Here is a 22,599-nt window from a genome sequence, read left to right on the forward strand (position 1 = left end):
CAATTTTATCCTAATGGACCCTATTTCCCTTTGTATGCTTAAATCTTTGAAACTACACAACGGATTTTGATGCGGTTTTTTTTAATAGATAGAGTGATTCAAGAGGAAGGTTTATATGTATAATAACATCCATTAAATAGTGGAAAAGTACTGTTATTTTTGAGGTTTCTAATGTGATGTCGTAAATAATTAAATTTTTTCCGCTTACATTGCAAACGCAGGCTGAACCCTACGAGTTTTATCAAAATAATGTACTAAGTATTGTACACATTGAAAAGGTCTACAGAAAAGTCCGTGATGGTATATGTCTATCTCTTATGGATAACCCACAATAACATTTTTTTGTCATTTACATTTTACGACAAATAATGGCTAATTTTCGAAGCGATTTTAACCAATACAGCATTAATCCTTAACCAATTAAATACCTTGAATACATTGTTCATTTAATATAGATCTATATGGCCCTTTACACCGTATGATTTAAGTGAATATTTTCGAAGATATTACAGATTTAAAAATTGCGGGACGTAGCGTTTGCGGCGGTACCGGCCGGCCGCACAGTTTTTCTGTAGTGTATTTAGTATCAGCATTGCACCCGTGCTAAGCCGGGGCGGGTCGCTAGTGTATGATAAACAATAAACTACACTCGCGAGCAAACAAATCGACTCAAGCGCTACCTCCGCATTCAAAGATTGTTTTAAGTGAAAGTATACAACATTTTAATAAAAATGATATGTCATTTGAAACCTTGAAACCTAAGCTTTACAAAAAAGGTCAACACGATTAAATAAAACCAATACCAACATGTTAATTTGCGCAATGAGCGCGTATGGGACAAATTACTCACTACGCTACCAGCCAGTTGCGCTACCCTCTATCCCTATAAAACCCCCGTTACCCTTCAACCTTTATCAATCACTTATCAACAGTTGACCGATACACATCTCCACAATATGCATTCATTGTTTTCAAGAAACCATGGATACCACACCTCAAGAAGCCGCTCAAGTTTTTGCCTTATTGCAACAAGGACTCAGACAGCGAGTAGTCGCTTACCAGCTTCACAAGAGTCAATCTGCTGTATCCCGAGTATGCAGACGATAGACAAGAGACTGGAGCATTCACTCGGAGACCAACAACCAGCCGCCTCCGTTGTACTTCTGAACGAGACGACCGTTTCATTGTCTCAACGCCCTGCGAAATCGGCACCTTACGTGTGTCGACGTGCAGGGCGAGCTGAGACGTGTTCGAGGTACAGCTGTCAGCGAGTGGATAGCAAGAAGACATCTGAAGGAAGCCAACCTGACTCCAAAAAGGCCTGCAACGGGCCCCAAATTGACTGCAGGCCACCGGCAAGCTCGGCTACAGTTTGCTCGAGAGCATCTTAACTGGAGCATTGGGCAATGGCGATCGATCCTGTTGACTGAAGAGTGCAGGATGTGTCTGCATGGTAGTGACAGGAGAGGCCGGGTCTACAGGCGTCCGGGTGAGCGATTTTCCTAATGCTGATTCGCAGAAATCGTTGCCTATGGTAGCGGTTCGTGTATGATGTGGGCTGGTATCTCGTTGGAGGGAAAAACCGAGGTCGTTTTCATGCCTGGAGTAGGCCGAAGAGCAAGACTGACAGCTGATGGGTACATCACAAATATTCTCCTGGAACATGTTGTGCCCTACGCAGGATTTGTTGACGAAGACTTCATCCTAATGCATGACAATGTTCGATGCCACACAGCGCGCGTTACTCAGCAGTTTCTTCGAGAAGTCGATTTGCGCACAATGGACTGGCCTGCGCTCAGTCTAGACATAAATCCCGTCGAGCATTTATGGGATGAGCTCAAACAAAGGGTACGAGCAAGAAATCCAGCCCATTCGAGCCTTGAAGAATTGAAAGCAGCTTTGTTAGAGGAGTGGGAAGGTATTCCTCAAGACACCGTCAAAAAATGAATAAGGTTGATGAAGAACCGAATATGGGCTGTAATTAGGGCTAGGGGGGCAATACCAATTAGTGAACCAATAAATATTATACTCTTTAAGATAAAAAAAACGTGTTTTATTAGTAAATTCTGAACACAACTCCTTTACCCAAAATCACAGTTTTACCCCATTTAACTTCAGACACCAATAATAAAAAAAAGAATACATGGATATTAAGAATGATAACATCTCATAAAAGCTGAAGTTTTAAGCTTTCAAATGACATATCATTTTTATTAAAATGTTGTATACTTACACTTAAAACAATCTTTGAATGCAGAGGTAGCGCTTGAGTCGATTTGTTTGCTCGCGAGTGTATAAGCTCCCACCTTTTCAGAATGCCAAATCATAAAATGACTGCTTCACGAATGATTTGAGAGCGACCGCCGATGCGAAAACCGCTGTGTGAGTTCGAAAAGTGAGTTACAGAATCGCAGGGCAGTAGGCTGATCACCTACTTGCTAATTATATTGACTAACGATCATGAGACAGATACAGAAATCTGAGGTCCACACCTAAGAAGGTTGTAGCGCCACTGATGTTTGTTTTTTTGTATTCTTCAAATAGGGAGGACATACAAATACTTGTGAAAATATGTTAGAAAAATGGTAATAAAAATAAAATACACGTGTGAATGAGAAATTGAGAACATGAGAACTTTTTTGGGTTTTTTTTATGGCTCTGGCACGGTTTGTGCATTAGCCAGCGTCAAGTATGATACGACCGTGTCCTCCATGCACGGTTTAGGCACTCGCCCGGTACCGCACAATCCTCCCAAAGGCCGAGTACAAATTTAAATTAAATTAAAACTTGCCCTCGAAACGGGAATCGAACCCGGTACCCCTCACCTAGTTGCCACTTAATAAGACCGCTAGGCTATGAGGCCCCCAATGAGAACTTAAGAAGTAGCGCTAACCAGATCTCTAACCGAAACTCAATCATTTAATTAATGCATTCATTACGAAAATATTGAATTACACGTGAAACTGTTGGTAAAAATAATGTCACGAAACTAATTTCGTAATGTAATTCCGGCTTTAATTTGTTAAATGATTCCAAACTATGAAACAATTCAATAATAATAGTAATGTAAAGTAATAATAATCTTAATATATATAAATTACGTGTCACGTTGTTTGTCCGCTATGGACTCCTAAACTACCGTACCGATATCAATCAAAATTGCACACCGTGTGTAGTTTGATCCAACTCAAAAGATAGGATAGCTTACATCTCAATTTATACCCGCAATGTAATTTTATACACCATTTTATATAGCCACAGCAACGCTTGGCCGAGTCTGCTAGTTACATATTATATTTTTGAAGTTATACTTCTTTAGGCGCGTTATGAAAAATGTATGAGAGTGAAATTTTACGATGCGCGCGCACCGTGACACAAAATTATCAGTATGGGCGCCGAGCGTGCGCGAGCGAGATGGGAATAAGACAGTCTACAAGTAAAAAGAAATAGAATATACGTGAAGTTAGCAGCTATGCCAAGAATTTTGAATGACCATAATGACATTTGTAGTACCTTTTAAACAAATTAAGGAGTATTAATTATTTTTTCAAAGAAATTTAGCAATGCTTTTTCACAAAGACCTATTGTTACTTAGTTTAAAGGTTATGAAACCTACCTAGTAATTATGATTAATATTAATTAATAATTGAATAATATACTAAATATTAAATATTGTTTAATTATTAACGCTAAATATTAATTATTTAAAAAAAATAAAGAAAGCCAAAGAAGTATAACTTCTTACGCGCGTACATAAGTACACGCACCATTTTTTTTTAAATCAAGTTAAGTTTTTCTTAAAGAGAAACACACCAGTCCTTTTATACGTTCGGACGGTGCGGACAAACGTAGGTTGTGATGTTCCAAACAGATTTCCATCTGCAGTAAACGGCGCTTTGAGGGCATACGAGTCTGATCCATTTGGTGACAGTCTCCATCCAGGTCTTCAGGCGTTAGTTGTTGCAGCCATTGTTCCGTCACCAATTAGAATTGCATATCTACCTATATAAAAATAAGTCGGGTTTTCCTTCCTGACGCTATAACTCCAGAACGCACGAACCGATTTCCACGGTTTTGCATTCGTTGGAAAGGTCTCGGGCTCCGTGAGGTTTATAGCAAAGAAAATTCAGGAAAAATGTCAACAGAAAAGCGGGATCACCAAACGAAATGTTACATAAAAAGAAGCCATCTGGTGGCGAAACGGAGTTCGCCGAGTTTGCTAGTTTGTAATATATTAATCTAGTTAATTGTATTATTTCTTTTCTCTTTTATAATTGTAATGTTTTCCTTATATGTTTTTGTATGTTGTGTGTTCGCTATGTCTGTTTCGTTAAGCCTTTAAAATATATATATGACAGGTAAAATGTCGTGCTGGTGAATGGGACACGAAAACGACTAACGAGGCGTATCCACACCAGGAACGAGACGTTAAGGATATAGTGATACATTCAGATTTTAACAGACGTAAGTTTATCACAAGTTAATTTATCTTTGGTATTAAAAACGAGATTCTTACAAACCTTTTAACTCAAACTCAAAATAACTTTATTCATATAGGTAACCAAGTACACTTATGAATTCAAGGCCGGCAACGCATTTGCGAGCCCTTTGGCAATATGACTGCCTATGGGCGGGACGGGGCTAACCCTTATGTCCATTTTTGGTTCATAAAAAAAGAAGAAAAGAAACCTTTATCTGAATCACCAATTAAATGGGTATAAAAAAATCTTCGGCAATGGTTGTATACGTACAGTGGAATTCCATCAGTCCAGTCCAAAAGTCCAGAAATAAAAGCTTGTAGCGTCACTGGGTTTTTTTTTAATCTTAATAGAAATCCTAATACATATATATAAATTACGTGTCACGTCGTTTGTCCGCTAAGGCGATAGGATAGCTTACATCTCAATTTATACCCGCAATATTATTTTATCGCAAATTATTTGATAGTCACAATTCTAACAGATGGCGCTGTGTTGAAAGTACCAACGTTTTACATAAGCTACAATTTAATGGCATAACCACCAAAAAGCATGGTGGTTTCATGACTGTTGTTTTCCTGCCGTTTCCTGTGAATAGTTTACTAGTATGTAATATACCAATAAAGCATGGTGTTCTCCTACCGTTTCTCTTTAATAGTTGGCTACTATGTAATATAACAAAAATCTTAGCCACAGCAACGCTTGGCCGGTCTGCTAGTTATTATATTTTTTTCAGGTCAGTTCAAAAACAACGTGGCATTGTTAATATTGCAAACGCCATTCGACCTATCCGTACCTCACATTAGTACCGCGTGTTTGGAGAGCAAAATGCCCCCACCTGGTACCGAGTGTTTCAGCATGGGGTGGGGCCAAAAGGACTTTAATAAGGACGAGTATGCTGTCATTTTGAAAAAAGTAAGTGTCCTTTCATCGCCAGCAGTTTTCGAACAAAGTCTGCCAGTTTTTTTTAAGACAATTCACACCAATTGACCTAGTCCCATGCTAAGCTGGTGAAGCTTGTGTTATGGGTACTAGGCAACGGATATATGTACATACATATTATAGATAGCTAGACATATAAATACATATTTAAACACCCAAGACCTAAACACCAAATGCTCATCACATCGATGTTCGTCTCAGCCGGGGATCGAACCCGGGACCCATGGATTCGCAGGGGTACTAACCACTAGACCAATGAGTCGTCAAATTGCTCAATAGCGTGAAGCAGTCATTTTATGATTTAGCATTCTAATAAGGAGGGAGCTTGTAGTTTATTGTTTATCAGAATGCCAAATCGTTGTGTTACCTATAAAGAATATCTGTGATGTCTATTGGCCATCATCGGAATCGAGAACGTTATGTTACAATATATTATGAGTGTATGAAAAACTAAAATGCACATTTATTACTAAACTGACGTTTTACAATTTATTAACTTAACTAATGTTCGGTTATGTAACTCTGCCTTGTATATGAACATCGTAAGGTATCACGCATTAGATCCAGCCCTGCGATTATGTAACTCAGACAGCGGTTTTCACATCGGCGGTCGCTCTCAAATCAGTCGTGAAGCAGTCATTTTATGATTTGGCATTCTGATAAACAATAAACTACAAGTTCCCACCTTATCAGAATGCCAAATCATAAAATGACTGCTTCACGACTGATTTGAGAGCGACCGCCGATGCGAAAACCGCTGTGTGAGTTCGAAAAGTGAGTTACAGAATCGCAGGCCAGTAATCTAAGTACCTCAGACATAGAAGACTGATCACCAACTTGGCAAACAAAACATCACCATATATTTTTTTCTAGATATCATCACCTCTATTGGATAAGTCTGTGTGTGAAAGGGCATTCCGACCTATTGTAGGATCTGCCTATACTATGGATGACTCCATGACGTGCGCAGGAGGAGTTCCCGGTATAAGTAATTGTAAGGGGGATGGAGGATCACCCCTCATATGCCCTGTACCCGTAAGTTTTTTTTTGACAATTCACACCAATTGACCTAGTCGCATGCTAAGCTGGTGAAGCTTGTGTTATGGGTACTAGGCAACGGATATACATACATATTATTATAGATAGATATAAATACATATTTAAACACCCAAGACCTAAGCACAACACCAAATGCTCATCACATCGATGTTCGTCTCAGCCGGGGATCGAACCCGGGACTCATGGATTCGCAGTCAGGGGTACTAACCACTAGACCAATGAGTCGTCAAGTATGGTATCAAGTATGGAATAGTATGCCAAAATTTTTAAAGTGGAATATCGCTTGCCCCGGGGCGACTTTGTTAAAGCAATTTTTTGAAGTGAAACTTCTTTAGGCGCATGAGGGTTAAATTTTTACAGATGAAACGTAATAAAACGATATAACGATGCGGGGTGGGGATTGAATTACGCCTTATTGTTAATATTATTTTCTACTTACACCACATAATAGTAACTAAAGAGTCACTAGGTGGTCACGAAACGTTTTACTAGACTTGGATATAGTACTGTACTTGGGTACTGAAAAACGTTACGGCGAGTTCATGGGGGGGGGGGGTCAAAATTCTCCAAAAATTGCGTTACGTAATACTTGAACGCTCCCTTATTTACTTCGTTATTTCTGTAAACTAACAATAGAAAAAAGGTATTTAATACATTGAAAGTTTTATTATAAAGAACTCTAAATTTCTACATAAAGAAATGGACATATTTTATTTTAAAATGTTGACTATGCTAACTTCAGGGTGTCGATTTTTGTGACGGTGTGAGCGCGCATCGTAAAAATTTACTCATCATTTTTCCCCAACGCACCAAAAACTAAACTTCAAAAATCGCAACTAATTTGTTATTAATTAAACATTTATTTCAGTCATCTGAAGGCACTCGATACGCTGTGGTGGGATTGGTCGTTTTGGGACACAAATGTGATGTGAATGGTTTTCCGGTCGCCTTCACGAAAGTACCACAGGTGTACAACTGGATAGAAGATATTATGAAGACCAAGAATTATGATACCACCTCCTTCGAATACTAAACTAAAATATATGTTAACTAAATTAATGTGTTTTATTTAAATATATTCACAAAATCCAATTCGACTTAGGGTCCTTCAAGAAAAGAGCGTACTAATTATTAAAAGGCCAGCAACGCACTCGCGAGCCCTCTGGCATTGAGAGTGAGGGCGGCGGTATCACTTAACATCAGGTGAGCCTCCTGCCCGTTTGCCCCTCGTTCTATAAAAAAAAGGGTGCGTGTACTTATGTACGCGTGTAAAAAGTTATACTTCATAATTAATTACAATTAATAATCAAAGACTGGAAAAGGAGTCATTATAGTCAATAAAGAAAACATACAATTACATTTAAATAAAACACTATTTTGACCGGATTGAAGTTATGTATTATTATAAATTTACAACTATTTGACATAATTTTAAACGGGGAAATAAATACAGATAATTCAACTTTCTCTGCAGCTGTGATACTTTTTGACATTCAACATCTTTTGTCTTCAGTCACCGTGACCACGCACGCTGTAAAGCACGCGAAACGTCGGATAAATTTAAAATTATGTCAAATAGTTGTAAATTTATAATAATACATAACTTCAATCCGGTCAAAATAGTGTTTTATTTAAATGAATAATAGTTATATTAATCAAAGACAATACTATACACAATTACATTTGAAAAATTAAATAAATAAATATTTATTATTATTCTCTTACATTAAGTGTAACATAAATTCTATTATTATTCCAATGTTGTTTTTAAATTATGTCCAATGCCGTAGCATCTTCCGTGAGCAACTTCATTCTGTTAATTTTGTGTCACGGTGCGCGCGCATCGTAAAATTTCACTCTCATCAATTTTTCATAACGCTCCTAAAGAAGTATAACTTCAAAAAAAGAGTGTATTCGAAATGTAGTGTACGAAATTGCGCTGATGAAGAGGTAATCGCCGTAACTGAAGCCTATACATAGAGGCCAAAGACGAATCCTACCATAATAGTCGGTATCGAAAAAATTTATGACCGCTATAGTCGTTGTACCGCATCTCGAAGGCCACTTAGTCTTGCCATAAATACTAAAACAAATAAAAACAATACCTTCTATTGCAAATAACATTTATTGCATTTACAGTGTGTTAGTTTTATACATAAATACAAAACAATTTACATTCTTCGGACACGTATCTCGGCGTGGTGATCAGTCCATAGAACGCCTTGTCGTCCAGGGGAATGTTGAAGGCACTAGACCGCGCGGAAGGTCACCTACGCGTTGGACTGACCAAATCAAGTCTGCCGTAGGAGCTTCACTCAATCAATGCAGCAGGATGACCTCTAATAGGCAACGATGGCGAAACGTCGTAAGGCGCATCACATCTGCTTCTTCTATTACCACTACTTCATAGCGATTACGACCGCTCTGTCAAGAGTGTACCGGATAGGAAGAACAAAACAATTTAAAATATAAAAAGCTTACTCGTGGTCTCCATTGGCTGCAATACAGTTCTTTAAACTTTGAGGCCAGTTATCAATAGAAGTACACACTCTTTCCATGGGAAAATTCTTCACTACCAATCGTACGGATTGTTTTAGGGACTCCAAAATATTATGGCGTTTAGAGCAAGCCATACTCTCTAAAACTTACCATAAATCATAATCCAGCTGTGTAAGATCGGGACTAGATGACGGCCAGACTTCAGCTCTGATGAAGTCCGAAACGGTCATTTCCAACCAAGATTGCGTAGACCGAGCTTTATGACCCGGCGCCGAGTCTTGCTGGAAGGACCATTCTTGGTTATTGAATGGTGTTGTTAAAGCTTCACTACCTTCTCAAGAATGGTATCTTGATACACGATGTTTAATACCCTTTTAACAAAAGTATGCCTCAGTCACTCCTTCATAACTTATAACCCAAAAAACCATTACTGCAGTGGGATAGTGCCCACGTTGTTCTCTGTCGACTAATTGGGAAGCTTCCTTTGAGCATAAATACGGTCATTTTGTTTGTTAAAATGATGTAAAAAATGTCTCATCCGTAAAGAACATTTTTCTGTGACCACCCTTTGCATGCCGCTTCAGTAGTTATGACCTAATGAGAAATGCTCAGTACGTCTCTTATTGGCTCAAGTCCTTAGTCGTCTTTTAAAATACGCGGCATTCTAGGATCTTCATCTCCCGAGATAAAATCTTTTGGTTTCGGACAGGATTTCTTCGAATTTTCTCCCTTACTGCTTTGACTTCCTTTTTCATACGAACACTACGTGGACGGCCAGACCTTTTTCTGTCACAAACAGAGGAGATTTCGTTGTACCAATTAATAGTGTAGTACACAAACATTTTACTAATACCAAGCGTATGGAGAGTTTTAAAAATTGCATTTGGCTCCATACCTACTTTGTGTAATGCAATCACAGCGATTCGCTTCTCTTTATCACCCCACTCCATTTTAACATCGCAAAATATTGTACAAAGTATTGGTGCCAAAATGAGAAAACTCAATGAAGAATCATATAAAAATGACAGATTCCAAATATAAATGCAATATTTTGTTAATTTTCAATTGTAACAGTAACATGGCCAGATTAAATATAACCATACTAACGGATTGTCTTTCTACCTATAATATGGCGAGGGGGCCGATGGCTGGCCATGCGTCATACTCATTAACGGGTGCTACTTGTGGTGACTGGTCGTACTTGAATTCGTGAATGGGGTGATGGGATGGGTGATGAATGGTAGCAGCTCCTTACAAACGTTGTGTAATATAAAAAACTTGGCGATTAAAAAGAGTGGTGGAGAGTTTGTTACCAGTTCTTCTCTTCCGTTCGTTGATTTGAGAACTGGCAGTAAATGTAAAATAAGAAATATATCTTTTTTTTGACATTCATAAGTGTACACTGTGTTACCTATAAGAATAAATGATTTTGAATTTAACATTGAATAATCAAATCATATCTATCAAAAATAATATTCTATGTTAGCCTACGAACTCATCCTTTCTAATATTCGTCGAGCGAAGAAAGCACCAGCTCTGGGGTCACCGGTACTATCTACTAGGCGCCAACTTAAATCTTTAATTAGCGCCTGTGTCCTTGAACTCCACGGCCCAAGAGTATAGGTTTAACAGATAAATATTATTTATTTATTTTTTATTTTTGAAGTTATACTTCTTTAGGCGCGTTATGAAAAATTGATGAGAGTGAAATTTTACGATGCGCGCGCACCTGTGACACAAAATTGGGAGTGTGATTATAGCGTGCGCGAGCGAGATAGGAATAAGACAATCTACAAGTAAAAAGAAATAGAATATGCGTGAAGTTTGTATGCCAAGAATTTTGAATGACCATAATGACATTTGTCATTTACCTTTTAAACAAATAAAGGAGTTTTCATTATTTTTTCAAAGAAATTCATTAATTTTATATTGTGCAATACTGCCAAAGCTACAACATACATCTTAGTGTTTGGTAGAGATGTTCTAAATATATAATAATATATACTTTTAACTAAATAGAATTTATGTTACACTTAATGTAAGAGAATAATAATAAATAATTAGGTATTTATTTAATTTTTCAAATGTAAACTGAACTTTATTGACTATAATGACTCCTTTTCCAGTCTTTGATTATTTAATTGTAATTAATTATTTGCATGCAATCAAAAACTATTTTTAATAATGCCAAAGAAGTATAACTTCTTACGCGCGTACATAAGTACACGCACCCTTTTTTTTTTTTTTATTTGGGAAAATGCATTGCGCATACCCCACCGCGGTGCGACTGCTTAGTGCGGGAGGGTTATGTGGGACTCGCGAATGTGCATACCCAATAAAACCCCAAGGTGCCACCAACAATCGCCTTAGGCGGGATGCGAGATAAATATTATTTACATTATCCGCACTCAATAGTCACGTGTTATAACTTTAGTTTAGATTACGCTAATTAATTATTAATATAAATTTATCCCGTCTTGTTAGTATCAATTCGGACCTCAAGTTATTCAGTCTTAAAGGTAATATTTTACTTAATTTTAATTTGCTTGTCTTTGCTTTACTGCGAGCTGTGTTGGCCTAGTGGCTTCAGCGTGCGTCTCTCTTCCCTGAGGTCGCAAGTTCGATCCCCAGCTGTGCAACAATGGACTTTCTTTTTATGTGCGCATTTAACAATCGCTCGCACGAAGGAAAACATCGTGAGGAAATCGACATGTCTTAGACCCAAAAAAGTTAACAGCGTGTGTCAGGCACAGGAGGCTGATCACCTACTTGCGTATTAGATTGAAAAATGATCACGAAACAGATTCAGATATCATAGGCCCAGCCCTGCAATTCTGTAACTCACTTTTCGAACTCACACAGCGGTTTTCGCATCGGCGGTCGCTCTCAAATCAGTCGTGAAGCAGTCATTTTATGATTTGGCATTCTGAGAAGGTGGGAGCTTTTATTTTATTGTTACAGAATCGCAGGGCAGATCTAACAAAGGTCGTGTAATAAAATAAAATAATAACATAATGAAATTATTATAGTACCCAAATAAAAGCCATTTTTTATTTTATTTTTTTATTCACGGAGTAGAGCGAGATCGCTGACTGTCTAATGGTGCTTTTCGTTGCACACACACACAACAGTTAAAATATTATTTGAAATTTCTTTTTCCAGTGATCAAAATAATGATGAACAAAATTACGTGAGTAAACTTTATTATAATTTCTTAGAAATAAAATTATTTTAAATTTCTTAGCAATAAAATTGTTTTAAATTTCGTCTAATTTAAGAATTTGTTTGGATTTCCCGTAAATTATCTTTATACAAATTGGCTTAGCATTAGAGTCTAGCTAATGAAAAAAGATAACGAAAAAGCGCGGCAAATTCAAAAAAATTTAGTATGGTATCCCTAAAAGTTTGATATATTTTATGGATTCAGACTCAGACTAACACGCCTATCCGATCACACTAAACCGATGTGAGATGCAGTATGCGTTCTGTCCCGCTCTAACGCGTATTGGCGTCTACGTCATACGTCATCGTGTGTTAGGTTTATTTCGTTTCGGAATTTCTTGATTCGGTCGCCGCGCTCAAAGCCCGCGATAAAATCTATGCAATAGCTTAAAAAACAATAAAACAGTGTGTAAGGTAAAAATAAAATGATTACAGTTTTAAGTACTATAAAATAATAAAAAAAATATGTAAAATTAGATCAGCAACCAATTTGATTTAGTCAAGACTCTATGATTGTCCTATGGAGCAGTACCAGCATGTTTCCAAGCATTCTTATCTAGAATATAATCCTCTAATTTGTAATATGCTTGTGTACAAAGTGTATTTTTAATAAAAAAGTGCGTGCGTACAAAATATATGTCAGTACTGAAACTTGTAAATTAATTATTGATTAATTAATTATTGCCAGTATTTCCTTATAACGTAATGATACTAAGGCTAATTAAAAATCAGAACTAAAATTAGTTGTTGTTATGTATGTAAGGAAAACATAATATATTTTCCTATACAAACTCCTGTCTATATTGTATTTTATATAAACTCTTTTGTAATGTTGTCTTTGCCGTCTGATCGACGATGTTAAATTTATGTCACTTGGCATAATATATGTAAGATATTTAAATTTTTTCATTATATTATTTTACTTTATAATACCTAGAATATACAAAAAAGGTCTTGGTTCTGTGCCCTTATAAAAATACAAAACCAACAAAAAAATGGTTATTTAGTTACTTAATAAAATAATAATGATATTGATATGTATTAAAACACCGTCGGTGTTCAAGTCTCTATCGCTCTCCCTTTTCTTCGACAAAAACGCTGCACATATTCGTGACGTTCCGTAAAAATTTAACCCTCATGCGAAAAAAGAAGGAAAAAAAGAAGAAAGTAGAAGAAGTTAAAAAAGAAGAAAAAGAAGAAAGAAAAAGAAGAAGTTTCACTTCAAAATTATAATAAATTTTCCTTCATTTAGTTTTAATATGACACAAGGTATTTTATTGTAACATTTAACACAGTACAGTTGCTTCTGTCCAAATTCTAAAACATAGATTTTTTAGGTTATTACTCGGCATATTCCTCTACACATCTGTCAATGGTCTGGACGGCTCTGGCGGTTGGCTGAATAGTTTTTCAAACATGGGTCCTGGCTCCGAAGCAGTGAACAAGCCTGATTTGAGTCCTACAGAAGGTATTTTTCATCTTATCTATACTAATATTATAAAGAGGAAAGATTCGATTTTTTGTTTGTTTGAAATGAATAGGCTCCGAAACTACTTGACCGATTTCCTATTGGTATCGATTCCGATATCTATTCCCTTGACTATTTCCGAGTGACATAGGCTATGTTTCATTTTCAAAAAAATTAGGGATGCTCACTAAAACTTGAATAATCTAACCCAAGGTGTAAAAAAATAAACAAAAAACTTCCTTCAATCGTGTGCGCTGCGATAACTATTAATGATAGATCAAAATGATGTATTACAATTTTTCAGGACACATCACTATCTATAAAAAATGTCACGACAGCATGTCTCTATCTTTGATAGATACGTCACAATAAGCGTCCTTTTATTGATTTTTTTTTATTAAAATACCACCGCTAGAAAAGGCTCTTTATTCGTACCTAGGTATTGATCCTTATCAAAATAAATACCAACGTTTCACATAAGCTACAATTTAATGGCATAACCACCAAAAATGCATGGTGGATTGGTGTTCTCCTGCCGTTTCTCTTTAATAGTTTACTACTATGTAATATAACAATAATCTTAGCCACAGCAACGATTGGCCGAGTCTACTAGTTAATAGTAATACACATAAGGATGGGTTTGATACTGATTCAGGATTGGTTGGTATAAAATGATCAATGTTCACTGAAACCGACGCAAGTCTGTGAAACCTTCAAAAACAAAGTTCTTATACATAATAATAATTAATTAATTGCAAGAATATGCTACAAAAATGTGTAAGGTGGTACAACCGTAAGTTGGCATATTCTAACACACAATGGCGCGCAAATTTGTCTTTAGAGGAATTTAACATTTTACATTATTAGTCAAAGTCAATTCTTATATTATTTGTATCGTACATATCATATTTTATTAAATTTATATCAACTACAGTGTCTCACGCAAATAATCATTTATTGAATAGTAAATTTTTGCCAAAAGTAATACACCAAGTCGCTTTTTAAAGACTCTAGTCGGAAGATCTTTTAATTATTTTGGTAATTTATTGTAAACCTTAATTGCCATACAAAAGGTGTTTTTCCTAAACAGTTCCCGATTGATTTTTGGTACAGCCAATTTCTCCTCTTATAATTAATAATATATAAATTAGACTTTTTTCACTATCTAAATGTAGGATTAGTATTGTCTTTTATTGACATAACTTTTAGACATAGAAAAACACTTTTTTAGAGGACACCGTGAGCCATTTCTGCCAAAACCCTCAATTTTTTAGTCGATACCAACTCCGGGGAAATAAATACAGATAACACAACTTTTTCTACAGCTGTGATACTTTTTGACATTCAACACCTTTTGTCTTCAGTCACCGTGACCACGCACGCTGTAAAGCTCGCGAAACGTCGGTTAAATTTAAAATTACGTAAAATAGTTGTAAATTTATAATAAAATATTTAAAAGAATGTAGAATTATATACTTTTCTTTAATTTGGTAAAAACTAATAATAATGAAAGTTTGAAATTCGATGACATGGGTTGCTCGATAGACGATAAATATGGCACAGAGCGCCCCACGCTTTTTCACAATAATACCAGTATTTTTTGTTCATTACCATTTTCAGCCTAAATTAGGAATTATTTACATTATTCTTAATTAATATTTATAAAAAATTATTTTCTGTTTTTTAGTTTAGTTTTCTATATAAAGCGTGTGTTCTAGTTTTTTTAAACTATTATTATTTTTTATTTTTTAGTATTTTTTTTTTCATTTTATTTCGGATTATTGCATTGTCATCGATCTTTGACAGGTGCGCAAAGTTTGAATTAAATCTGTCCGTTAAAAGTGGGTCAAAATCGAGTCCGAAGGAGTCGGTTACATACATGTACATACATATATACATACAGGTGAAGCTAATATAAAGCGTATAAAAAGCGATAGAAGCATAAATTCATAAGATTTAACGTGGGAGAAAATGAGATAGAAAGCATGAGATAGCCTAGTAGATTATAATTCACGGTTACATTTTCAGTTCGCAGCCGTTCATGTTTGACGCCCATGGGCGAAGTTGGTGAATGCGTATCATATTACAGCTGTTATGATGCGCCCCAGAATATATATGACAAAGGGTACTTATGTAGTTTCTTACTTAACATTTAATATAAGTAAATATAATAATATACATTGAAATAAATAACTAACCTTAACATAAACTAACATATATTATTAAAAGGAGTCCCTTTAGGCAAGGTTCCGAAGATACTGGCAGCGTTCCCCCTTTGAATAGCTAGACTAATTCTTTGTCCGAGGTAGCTGCCAGATCTTCGGTCTCCTGTGATGTCGACTAACCTTTTTGAAATTTCTTTAAAAAGCCTTAAAGCGCTAGGACCCCACGGGCCAAGGGTCTCCACACCGAATGGGATAAAATCATATTCTGAGCCTAGACCCCTGTATTTGCATTCTTTAGTTTTTTCAGCTGCTTCACAAGCCGCACCAGCTCTGTATTTGGTTCCATGTAGATGGGAAGGGATAGTGTATAATGTATAATATGTATTACATACCATATTTTTATTTCCAGAAGCACACTCGGATGTTCGCACTATCTTGATGTCTGCTGTGTAAACGCGCCAACTGGTGAAGACGATTTAGACATTTAAGACTTACGCTATTTAAATAAAATATTTTAGATCACTCAACAATAGTTAATTAATTCTATAATTACACTAGCTGACCCGGCAACCGTCGTTTTGCCATGTATATTATTTCTAGGACACCTTTGTTTAGTTCAGTAACTAAACTACCTATCTACTATAGTAAAAAATTGGGGTTGATGGTAGAGGGGTGACAATTAAGGGTCGTATGTTTTTTTTGAATACTGCATCATAAAAAATAAAAACAAATAGTTTTTTCTAAATCAAAATTTAGTGGGTGGGACCACCCTTAACATTTAGGGGCATGAATAGATGTTGTCCGATTCTCAGACTTACTGAATATGCATAAAAAGTTTCATAAGAATCGGTCGAGCAGTTTCGGGGGAGTATGGGAACGAACATTGTGACACGATAATTTTATATATTAGATTTACAGCCAGTTCTTAACGCCGAGAACGAACGAAAAGAACTGGCAATAAACTTCCCCTCTTTAAACCGCCATTTTGGTATACAAGATGCGCATAAGTCCATAATAATTATGATGAGACAGCGATGTATAGTGTATTAAGAGTGAACGGGATACATAATGTTCTGTGTTATGAAATGAACAATGCCGTAGCATCTTCCGTGGGCAACTTTCATTATGTTAATTTTGTGTCACGGTGTGCGCGCGTCGTAAAATTTCACTCTCATCAATTTTTCATAACGCGCCTAAGGGCCGATTTACATTATCTTAGTGTTTTGGAGAGTATTTTAGTACAACTTTAAGGCAAGTTCTTTAGTGCTTTAGTGCGTTGCGAGTGAACGTTTACATTTCTTCCAGTAGAGTATCATTACTGCGCGGTGCGCCACAATGAACGCGCAACGACGTCGGCAAATACGCTCAATTCTACGCAAAATACTAACTGTAGTTATGGAACAAATAGAAGACGAGATTTTATTCGAAATAAATAAACTAAATATAAATAATAAATAAAATAGCTTCTTTTAGGGCAGTGTATGCCTAATGCCTAGCCTGTTTGTTTTTGTATAAATTAATGTTTTTAACGTTCCACAAACATTCGTGAACAACATATTCTGACACAAATCTGACAGTTGTGTCTTCCAACCATTTAGCCATCTTTAAAAATCAAAAAACACGCACGTGTTTCACGGCACTTATGCACTCTCCTAAAGATTTTACTAAATTACGTGTTTACACACAACGAGGGAAGATCTCGGGGGGTGCGCGGGCGCGGGAGGGGTATCACTTGAAACAAAAATAAAAAGCGATTCTATTTTGATTCAACTTGAAAGTCAAGTAGAACCGTACTAAAGCAAGTAGCGTTTACATGTTTCAACTAAAGTACTATCCTAAAGCACTCTGCTAAACACTAAGATAATGTAAATCGGCCTTTAAGAAATATAACTTCAAAAAAATACCGACATATTTTTCGGTTACGCGTCAAACTTCACAAACAACAAATCTTACAACTAATCAATAAACTTGATCCGAAATCGCAGGACGCAGAATCAAGTTGTCAAACTGTGCTGTACAGTATGAACTAAAATTATTTAATACCAAGTACAAGTTGCCTGATCGATACAATTTAATGGCATAACCACCAAAAAAGCATGGTGGTCCCCATGACTGGTGTTCTCCTACCGTATCCCTTGAACAGTTTGCTACTATGTATTATAAAAACCTTAGCCACAGCAACGCTTGGCCGGTCTGCTAGTAGTAGATAATTTTTCGAAAAATAAGGTCATAAAAAAGTTTCACTTACGTGTGTACACTAGTACACGTAGACAATTTTGTTAATAGTTACTGTACGGTTCCTGGATCGTCGAGGGTTGGAAATAATAGAATAATTTGAACTTACTCTATATTTATCACTCGCGTTATACAATAGAATATGAGCGAAATAATAACTATTATGTTAATTGCTATACAATAAGTGCAATCTAACAAACAGAGAGAGTGCCTACGTCTGGCTATGCTCCCGGGGTGAAACTCCTAGGACTTAGTTAATTACGAATGACTGCATAGTAACAGTCGAAGAGAGTGCCTGCGTCGGGCTATACTCTCGGGGCGTGACTCCGACGATTTAGGAAATCGTCATGCTTATATGTGATCAAACTGTACAGCCAGGACACGTACTTACATAAGACAAACATCACGCTTGTAGGTGATTGGAATGTACGAGCCCTGGCACGTACTTACATAGGAAATCATCACGGTTGTAGATGATCGGAATGTACGAGCCCTGGCACGTACTTACATAGGGAATAATTAAGCTTATAAAACTAAGGAAGCCTGAACGAGTAAAATGTACAGCCTTGGCTCGTACATACTCCCCCAGGCAAAAGACCAAAATGTACAGCCTTGGCTCGTACATACTCCCCCAGGCAAAAGTGCAAGATGAATATGTAGTGCTTTACAAGATGATTTCATTATATGCTTAACAGTCTCTAGGCTTACGCTAACACTTTTAATCACAGCACTATCACTAACACTAGGACCGATACCGCATGGGCCCTTGCACTACCTAACCGGAGTCCGGTCCCGGGTGGCTTCTCCTGAGGCCACTGCGAGACCGGCTGCTGATTCTGCCGATGCTACACCTACTGCTCCGTGACGTCTCCTTAACTTTATATGATTGTAATGTCCTGTCTTGAGCACATTCTGAGAACTATCATGAGCATACAAAATATATTACAGGTTTGGTGAATGAAAATAATTGTTGTAAAATGCAACCGTACCTCGGTAATTTGATATCTTGCATAATATTATTCATTGTAGTTGACGTCTTTCACAGTAGGTCATTCCACTTGCTAACATATGATATTTTGCTGAGCTGGCATTCCATTCATTGTTTATGATATTATAGTAATTATCGTTTTTCACTTTATAAAATGATTTATGTTAATTGATGTATGTATAATTTAATATAAAGTTTCGACAATGTATGTTATACATAAATGGAACTGAACATACGAAACATAGTCTCTGGTTTGTATGCTTAAAGGAATTTTAAATATTATTTTATATATGGTGCTTTTCTTTCTCTTCCTCTGATTACTCATATTTGACTCATAGGAATGCATAACCGAATAAGTTTGCTGTATGTTACTTTTATGAAATCTTGAATCGGTGAGCCTGCTATATTGCGGAACGATAACGTTTCGCAATCTTCCCCTTTTACGAAAGATATCACCACTCTTTCTGGCCTTTCTTTTTGACCTTCGTGTAAATTCCTTTCTATTCTTAACTCCTTTTTTTATTCTTCGAAATTTCTGCTTTTTCACGAATGTTTTTTGCTTATTTTTCTTGCCTTTGTTGATAGGCAAACCATTTAACACGTTCACAACGGCGTAACAGGCCGATATCAGCCTGCCGCGGTATTTCCGCTGGTGCGGACGAAGAAATCTATGTCCCTCTCGCTGGTGCGTAACGATTATCTCAGGTGTTTGTAAAAATTCGACAGGGACAAATATATATTTCATCTTGCGGTCAAAATTGTAGGTTTTCCCCATCAAAACATAACGGCAGGCTTTTATCGACCTACCACGCACTGACGCTGCTTTGCATCCGCTGAGTGCGGCAGTGGGCCTATTTCAGCCCGCCCACCCAACAGGCAGTTGGCGACCCGATACCGCACAGAGCGCGCGCCCGACCAGTTAGTGTTGTGCTATCTAACTGATCTAACATAGCGTTCGATATTATCAACGATGGCAAGCAATACAAGAAAAATACAAATTTTGTAAATAGAGTAATTCGCCTTGCAGTTATTGACAGTGATAGTGACAGCAATGAAGAAATATTTTCCACTAAGAAAAATAAAAAGTATTTCTGTTTCCAAGACAGGCATACATAAGTAAAAAAAAGGGTCCGTGTACTTATGTACGCGCGTAAGAAGTTATACTTCTTTGGCATTATTAAAAATAGTTTGGCTTTGTTCCACCTCCAGTTTTTGAAGTTTCACAGCGATAAGATGACAACTCTTTTTTTTGTATTCAATTTAGTGCACTTACACTGATTCATCAATTGTTTTTTGTCTCTTGTCCTTATTTTTGCTAGATTAAATCAGAAAAATTACATGTTTTGATTAAACAATGTGGTCATTTTTTTAATCAAAACATTACTCGATAATAATAATACATACGGATAGTTAACCTCAATTGTATTGAAGCACTTAGGAAGGTTGATGAGCACAGTTTTTTCGCAAATATTAATTAGTATTGGTTTAAATATTCAATTTAAATCACTTCTAATTATAATTCAAAAAGCATTGCTAAATTTCTTTGAAAAAATAATTAAAACTCCTTTATTTGTTTAAAAGGTAAATGACAAATGTCATTATGGTCATTCAAAATTCTTGGCATACGAACTTCACGCATATTCTATTTCTTTTTACTTGTAGATTGTCTTATTCCTATCTCGCTCGCGCACGCTATAATCACACTCCTAATTTTGTGTCACAGGTGCGCGCGCATTGTAAAATTTCACTCTCATAAATTTTTCATAACGCGCCTAAAGAAGTATAACTTCAAAAATACATTTTTCAGTTCTTTTACGATAATTCTGTATTTTTTTCGATATCCCCTTATTTCTCTGTCCCATCACTACTAAAAATACATTCTAGTGCGGTTCAGGTCGATATCGGCCTGCCGCTTTTCCTGCTAAATTTCTCATTTCCTGTTTGCCAGATCCCGGGGCGAATCAAAGCTAAGGAAGTTGGGTTCAAGGTCATTCTAACAATATAAAAAAAAATATTATACATTATGTTTCCACAAAGTTATAGCAATTTAATCTATCCTAGTGCTGTTGGGTCTAGAACGACCTGCCACGCACCGGCGGAAATATCATTGGGGGCGCATTTTGGCCCGCCGCCGCACCTGATGAAGAATTATGATTTTACTTGCCGCAGTGAACGTGTTAATTTGCGTGTAACCTTTTCTGATCCATGCGAAAATTTGCCATAACTCTTTCTAGATATTATGCTATTGTTTCTTACAACTATGTCGGACCCTTGTGTTAAGTTGTGTTGCAAATAGGGTTCCGTATACAATTGAATCGGTGCTTCTAACAAAGGCTTAGACAATACTAAGCTACTATTTAAATTTTTATTCTTCCTATAAGAAATGGACTGAGACAAACTTTCTTTTTCTTCTGTTTCTTGCTTGTCTTGGCATTTCATGCTTTTGATACCCACGTTAACACGATGTGATTTATCTTCTCCGCTCACTTCACAACCAAGTTGCGTTTGATGATCTGTACTATGGTGTAGGGTCTCTCCTACCCCGGAGCTGAAGCTGTGATGCTCCATGCTGTCTAATTTGGATAAATCTCCTCCTTGATCATCTGCATGTATACTGTGATTAACACTAAGACCTATCGGAGTCCAGTACCGGGTGGGCTCTTTGGAGTCCACTCCGAGACTGGCTGCCACTGCTTCCGCCAATGCCACTATCGATGTTTCCTGCTGCACATCAGTGGCTTTCTGTATTGGCATCATTGCTATGCCTGATGGTATCTGCTGTATACTGTGATTGTTATCACTTTCTGCTAAACCTTCCACCATTGCCGAAGACGAAGAGTTTTTCTTATCCGATTTATATTGAAAATAAAAATAAAATATGTTTATTATGGAACATAAGATACATGTATCACTTTGAAATGATTGCTCTCCTTGCTTAGAATTACAATTTAAATTTGAATTAAATAATGCTTGATGCAATAACTTATTATGTTTTTGGGAACATATCTGGCATCTTTTTTGCGATACGCAAACTTCCACTTCATGCTTAAGAAAACAATTAGTGCACAGCTGCAATCTTAAAATTGTATCAACCCTTTCATTAAAATATTTTGCTAAAAATGAATGACAATTAAACAAGTCATGGTTAGATAAGTTGCATAATTGACAACCTTTTGTTATATTTGCATTTCCTTGACCTTGTATATCGAAATGCGTTGACAGCGAACTTTTGCTGATGCTAAAATTTGATGATGGTCGCTGTTGTTTTGTATTTAAATATTCCCGGGTTTGATTATTAGCTGTTTCCAAGGCATATAATGATAAATTTTCCGAATTATGTGAATAAAGTACCGGTGAATCCATATGCGTTTCTAATTTGAGATATATCTCTCTCTTTTGGTGCCTACATATAGCTTGCTTCTCGTAATATATATTTTCATACTCCGAGTAAGATCCGCCATGATCAACAAGTATGTCGATATGGGTTTTAAAAATTAAATCCCATAGCCACTTTATTCCTTCAAGTTCACATTTGTCGGATTC

The 22,599-nt window shown here is 36.5% G+C and overlaps 1 protein-coding gene across 4 annotated transcripts in view; it reads left to right on the top strand.

Moving 5' to 3' along the window:
* The window catches only part of LOC125058306 (phenoloxidase-activating factor 2-like), an 85,008-nt gene that overhangs the window by 52,514 nt on the left and 9,895 nt on the right, over positions 1-22,599 (top strand). For 3 of the 4 annotated variants that reach the window (XM_047662370.1, XM_047662367.1, XM_047662371.1), the window contains 4 exons: positions 4,359-4,464; positions 5,215-5,393; positions 6,294-6,455; positions 7,348-7,534. In XM_047662370.1, coding sequence (XP_047518326.1) covers positions 4,359-4,464; positions 5,215-5,393; positions 6,294-6,455; positions 7,348-7,512 — 612 coding nt within the window. In that variant the 3' untranslated portion in view covers positions 7,513-7,534. Of the gene's footprint in view, positions 1-4,358; positions 4,465-5,214; positions 5,394-6,293; positions 6,456-7,347; positions 7,535-22,599 lie in introns of those variants that run through there. The other variant, XM_047662368.1, reaches the window with a different exon arrangement.

This window comes from Pieris napi, chromosome 18 (genome assembly GCF_905475465.1).
Source record: "Pieris napi chromosome 18, ilPieNapi1.2, whole genome shotgun sequence".
NCBI classification, from domain to species: Eukaryota; Metazoa; Arthropoda; class Insecta; order Lepidoptera; family Pieridae; genus Pieris; species Pieris napi.